The sequence below is a fragment of the Cherax quadricarinatus genome, chromosome 75 (assembly GCF_038502225.1).
Source record: "Cherax quadricarinatus isolate ZL_2023a chromosome 75, ASM3850222v1, whole genome shotgun sequence".
NCBI lineage: Eukaryota > Metazoa > Arthropoda > Malacostraca > Decapoda > Parastacidae > Cherax > Cherax quadricarinatus.
In genome coordinates, this window is record NC_091366.1 from 18,388,384 (window position 1) to 18,394,383 (window position 6,000).

General features: G+C 46.3%; 1 protein-coding gene across 1 annotated transcript in view; it reads left to right on the plus strand.

Annotated features, from left to right (window-relative positions):
• LOC128691937 (uncharacterized) overlaps nucleotides 1–5,278 on the plus strand; it is a 48,296-nt gene extending 43,018 nt beyond the window's left edge. The window contains exon 3 of the mRNA XM_070101079.1: nucleotides 1,558–5,278. Within this exon, the coding sequence (XP_069957180.1) occupies nucleotides 2,105–3,475 (1,371 nt within the window). The 5' untranslated portion in view covers nucleotides 1,558–2,104 and the 3' untranslated portion in view covers nucleotides 3,476–5,278. The remainder of the gene's footprint in view (nucleotides 1–1,557) is intronic.
• Nucleotides 5,279–6,000: the final 722 nt, after the last annotated feature.

Genomic DNA, 6,000 nt, shown 5'->3' on the forward strand with positions numbered 1-6,000 from the left:
GAGTTACCCACCTAACAGTGTGAGTTACCCACCTAACAGTGTGAGTTACCCACCTAACAGTGTGAGTTACCCACCTAACAGTGTGAGTTACCCACCTGAGAGTGTGAGTTACCCACCTGAGAGTGTGAGTTACCCACCTGAGAGTGTGAGTTACCCACCTGAGAGTGTGAGTTACCCACCTGAGAGTGTGAGTTACCCACCTGAGAGTGTGAGTTACCCACCTGAGAGTGTGAGTTACCCACCTGAGAGTGTGAGTTACCCACCTGAGAGTGTGAGTTACCCACCTGAGAGTGTGAGTTACCCACCTGAGAGTGTGAGTTACCCACCTGAGAGTGTGAGTTACCCACCTGAGAGTGTGAGTTACCCACCTGAGAGTGTGAGTTACCCACCTGAGAGTGTGAGTTACCCACCTGAGAGTGTGAGTTACCCACCTGAGAGTGTGAGTTACCCACCTGAGTGTGTGAGTTACCCACCTGAGTGTGTGAGTTACCCACCTGAGAGTGTGAGTTACCCACCTGAGAGTGTGAGTTACCCACCTGAGAGTGTGAGTTACCCACCTGAGAGTGTGAGTTACCCACCTGAGAGTGTGAGTTACCCACCTGAGAGTGTGAGTTACCCACCTGAGAGTGTGAGTTACCCACCTGAGAGTGTGAGTTACCCACCTGACAGTGTAAGTTACCCACCTAACCACGTACAAGGTAGAGCCCAATATAATCTATAGTTATTACAGGTAACAGTAATTAACGTTCCCACAACAGTAGCTAAGTTCAATGCTCGGCATAAGTAGCACCTTTGTATGTACTAGTATGTCACTGATGTTAGTTAGGCTTTCATTCCCTGAATTACATATTCAGGGTATGAAAGCCTAACTAACATCAGTGACATACTAGTACATACAAAGGTGCTACTTATGCAGAGCATTGAACTTAGCTACTGTTGTGGGAACGTTAATTACTGTTACCTGTAATAACTATTGATCATTGTTGAAATGGTGATATAGTTGTAACACAGGAATTACGTCCCTAGGCGAATTATGGTGTCAAAAATGGCCGCCGTTGGCAGTGAGGTTATCAGAGATGAGCTGAGCAACTGTACCTGAATGATCACAGTGAGGTTATCAGAGATGAGCTCAGCAACTGTACCTGAATGATCACAGTGAGGTTATCAGAGATGAGCTCAGCAACTGTACCTGAATGATCACAGTGAGGTTATCAGAGATGAGCTCAGCAACTGTACCTGAATGATCACAGTGAGGTTATCAGAGATGAGCTCAGCAACTGTACCTGAATGATCACAGTGAGGTTATCAGAGATGAACTGAGCAACTGTACCTGAATGATCACAGTGATCACACATTGCAACTTCATCAACACTGCATCATGACTCTTCTGGACATTGGTCTTAATCATATAGATGACCAGTTTATGCATTTCCCTAAATGTTGCATGAACCCTTATTGGTTTAGCGCTTCCACCCTGTAAATAAATTTACTTTTCTTTGGTTTATCTCAGAATTTAAAAGTCGGATTTTAATGCGTCTAATATTTGTTTTTCTTCAGGCTTCTCGCGCACACAATGAAAGATAGTTGTCAGCAGCGTCCCTGACATCCTACGTCATCGGTAAACTGTCGAGCAGCGTGCCCCTGGAAACTGTCGAGCAGCGCGCCCCTGGAAACTGTCGAGCAGCGCGCCCCTGGAAACTGTCGAGCAGCGCTCCCCTGGAAACTGTCGAGCAGCGCGCCCCTGGAAACTGTCGAGCAGCGCTCCCCTGGAAACTGTCGAGCAGCGCGCCCCTGGAAACTGTCGAGCAGCGCTCCCCTGGAAACTGTCGACCAGCGCGCCCCTGGAAACTGTCGAGCAGCGCGCCCCTGGAAACTGTCGAGCAGCGCGCCCCTGGAAACTGTCGAGCAGCGCTCCCCTGGAAACTGTCGAGCAGCGCGCCCCTGGAAACTGTCGAGCAGCGCGCCCCTGGAAACTGTCGAGCAGCGTGCCCCTGGAAACTGTCGAGCCCCGCTCCCCTGGAAACTGTCGAGCAGCACTCCCCTGGAAACTGCAAGCAGCGGCGGGACTGGAAGGTCGCGAAGTGCTTCATCTACTCGAGAACGTATGGCTGTATGGGGGGTCAAATCCATTCCATACGAAATTCCTTTTCCGATCATATCACCGTTTAAGAAAGACGAATCTTTGCTGAGGCTCCTGAGAGCCAAGTCCATGCCATCGCTGGTCTGGGAAGAACACTTAACTTCACAGAGCACAAGAGTCTTTTCACCGATGTCATTTCTCCTTGTCGGTGATAAGTCCATTAAAAGCCCTTCCCTGAATCAAAGGTCGAATTTCGACCTCAGTGAGGGATCAGACTCCACAGGTGCATCATTGATCACTCCTATGAATAGTTCCCATGAAGAGTTCCCCGTAGAGCACCACAAGCTCACCCGTTCTTCCTCTGATGGACACATCTGGGCTACACGCAAGACAGAGTTCAGAGATGTTAGAAACGAATTTCCAGCTTGTGCTCTGTCTTCAATCAAGAACTTGAAGGTAAAGTTTGACAGGAACCTAGAAGGGCACCCCGAAAATACCACTGAAAGACCCAGGAGAACCGTTTCTCGGAAATTACAACATAGCTCATCAGATGAACATGACTGTCCTGGCGGTGATACTGGATCGCAACATTTTACAACCAGGAGACCTAGTCGACATACGAATTTGGAGAGGTGGGACACAGATGCTGTGAAAGTTGCTCGATTAGACCTTCAGAAACCTCGAAAGTCAATCGGGGAACTTAAACAACGGTTTGAACTTTGTGTTTCCAACAAAGATGACACACACCCCTCAACACAACTCGGTATACACCAACCTTCCGAACACAAAGTCGGTCAACTCATTGACAGGTTTACTAACCTCCACAATTTTGATTTTGATGATGAACTAGAGACTGGTCAGCTCCGATCCAAAAAAGATAAGACGGAGAGGCGTCTCTCCGACGTTTCAACTCTGGTTCGTAAGTTTGCTAAGTTAAATAAGCTCAGACACTCCTCCTCAGAGTCTGATGACGCTTCTGAAGGTCCACCTAATGTTGCAAAGGAGGCTGCACCAATTCCTACTGTTCCAGTCATTTCAATATCAGGAAAAGTCCGCACGCTTAAAGCTGACGAATTTTGCTTCTTCGAGACTAGCAGCACTTGCGAGCCTTTGGTCAGGAGTCATTCTCTCAGGATAAAGAAAACACAGTCATCTCCATCTGTAAAACGTCGAAGTGGATCAATGCGAGAAAAGAGAAGTGATAATACTTTGCTACCACCAGAAGATAGCACCAATACAGCCAAAGCTCTACCACGAAATTGCCGACCACTTCGACCTGATGAGCTTCGCTTTTTTGGCATGGGGAATAACAATATATATAGTGTAAGGGAATTAAATACATCCAAAGAGGAAGTGAAAGAGAAGAGTCTGAATTCAAGCAGGATATTTGTCTAGCTAGCCAGGGTAATCACTGTCAATACAAAGGGTTCCCTGGCGGTGATCAAAAACTCTCGACAAACTACTATTCTGACTGATTCAGAAAAAAACATCCTGGGAGATTGTGGCTCGTGTGATTCTGATGAAATTCAACTCTTGGATGAAAGAATTGAGTTGGATGATAACTTTAAGAGTTCCGAAGAGAGCTGTGAAAAAAAAAACTTAATGAATACCGGAACCGAAGCACTATTAGAACCAGTCCAGTGTGACAAAGTGGGTCAGGAAAATATCCTAGTCTCCGGTAGAGGTTCCGCAATTAATGAATTATTATTATAATCAAGGGAGAAGCGCTAAACCCGGTGGATTATACAGCGCCTGGGGGGGGATGAGGAAGGCATTCCGGCTTAATTCGGGGAACTGGAGCACAGATTCAATTCCCTAAATCAAGAGCCCCTCACCAACATCAAGGAACCTTCCTTGAGGGGCGCAATTAATGAAGAGAATGGATTTACAAGTTGGGCAGAAAAAGAAAATGAGTGCCACAGAAGTCACAGAAAACGATGCTTTTATTTACATGAGAGAGGAAACTAGACTAGAGTCGAGAAGTATAGCAGCAAATACACTGCAAGGCGCAAAGGGCATATTGGCAGAAGCTAAGCAGTCCAGAAAAGACAGTGAGCGTCACAGGGAGATGTATGAAGTTAGTAACAGAGGAAATTACACATTAAGAAATGTTACAGATTAGAGCAGAAACGTTAGTCAAATGTTGTTGGAAGACTTCAATGTGCAGATACCACCACTGCCTCATGTTGACATATGCAGTAGAATTTACTGAAGAATTAGGAAGTGCAGGACAGAGAAACACAAATGAAGGTAGAATCAGAACTAATGCAATTTCCAGAGAACATCAGTCAAGATGAAAACTAAAACATTCAGCAGCTTCAGCAAGTGACGGATTATTAAGTGAGGAACAACGCTGCACAATGGATCCAAGAAAATGAGAAGAATATCACAAATGATGTACACCAGAGGTTACATAATATACCAGCGACACCATGGCTGAAGCCAGCTCCACAGCTAGGTGCCGTACAGGTACCAGAGGTTATGCAATATACCAACCACACCATGGCTGAAGCCAACTCCGAAGCTAGGTGCCGTACAGGGTACCAGAGGTTGCATGATATACCAGCGACACCATGGCTGAAGCCAACTCCACAGCTAGGTGCCGTACAGGGTACCAAAGGTTACATAATATACCAGCGACACATGGCTGAAGCCAGCTCCACAGCTAGGTGCCGTACAGGTACCAGAGGTTATGCAATATACCAACCACACCATGGCTGAAGCCAACTCTGCAGCTAGGTGCCGTACAAGGTACCAGAGGTTGCATGATATACCAGCGACACCATGGCTGAAGCCAACTCCACAGCTAGGTGCCGTACAGGGTACCAGAGGTTACATAATATACCAGCGACACCATGGCTGAAGCCAGCTCCTAAGCTGGAGTCGTTCAGGGTACCATAGGTACTCAAGAGTAATGAATTAAGACACCAGTGCAACACTTGGGGGGTATCTTCTACTATATTGTACTGAGGAAGCCACTGGTTGGTTATAAGTTTCTTGAAAGTCATCAATTTGTGTACTCTGGACTACTTATGGACACAAGCATATCAGAATACCAGCATCTTTTAACAAGAAATAGCCAAAAACAGTATGAGATCCAAGGATCTAATGGCTATGCTCGAGTCTGTAAATGGTGATCCAGTGTATGAAATGAAAATAATTAGGGACATTAAAAAATAAACTTAAACCACAATCCCAGGAAACTGCCTCAGTCTACCTGATATCAAAAACAAGGCTAATACCACCATACCTCTTCAAGGTGGACTCCATGACATGGTGAAGAGGTTTTTGGTCTGAGGAATTAGACCTTTTGGTCTCCTTCCTCAGACCAAACTTAGTTACTTACCAGTCATCCCTTCCCTATCCCATCCTCCCCATCTCCCATTTTTTTCCTCCCCCCTCCCAACCCTCCCTCTACACTGTAGCCCTTGTGGTTTAGCGCTTCTTTTTTATTATAATAATAATAATAATCCCTCTATCCTGGCCCATTTGTACCCTCTGGGGTCGTCGTCCTCTGGCATTACAGTTGCTAGGTTGCTTCCTGGAGCGCTGGTTTAATGGTGTGAAGGGTAGGGTACGGTACGGCAGGGGGTTCCATGCTGCATCTGCACTGCTCGTGGTCCTGAGGTCCTCTCGAGTGAGAGGGAGAACTTACTGCCCTTTCATGCCTTCTAGTGACTGTCCCTCCACTGTACCTTTTCTTTTTTTTTTTTTCCTTTAAAATAATAAAGAAGTATCACCATCATGGAGTCTTCGTTCCATGATGACCCTCCTCCTCCCAGGCCCCTTTTTGTTACCATATCCTGTTCTGACCCGGTTTAATTATCCAACCATTCTCCAGACTTTTCCAATACCCCTGTACCTTCTGCTTGTGACGTTTCATCACCTCCAAATGCTCAGGCTCCACCCATTTCTTCTAG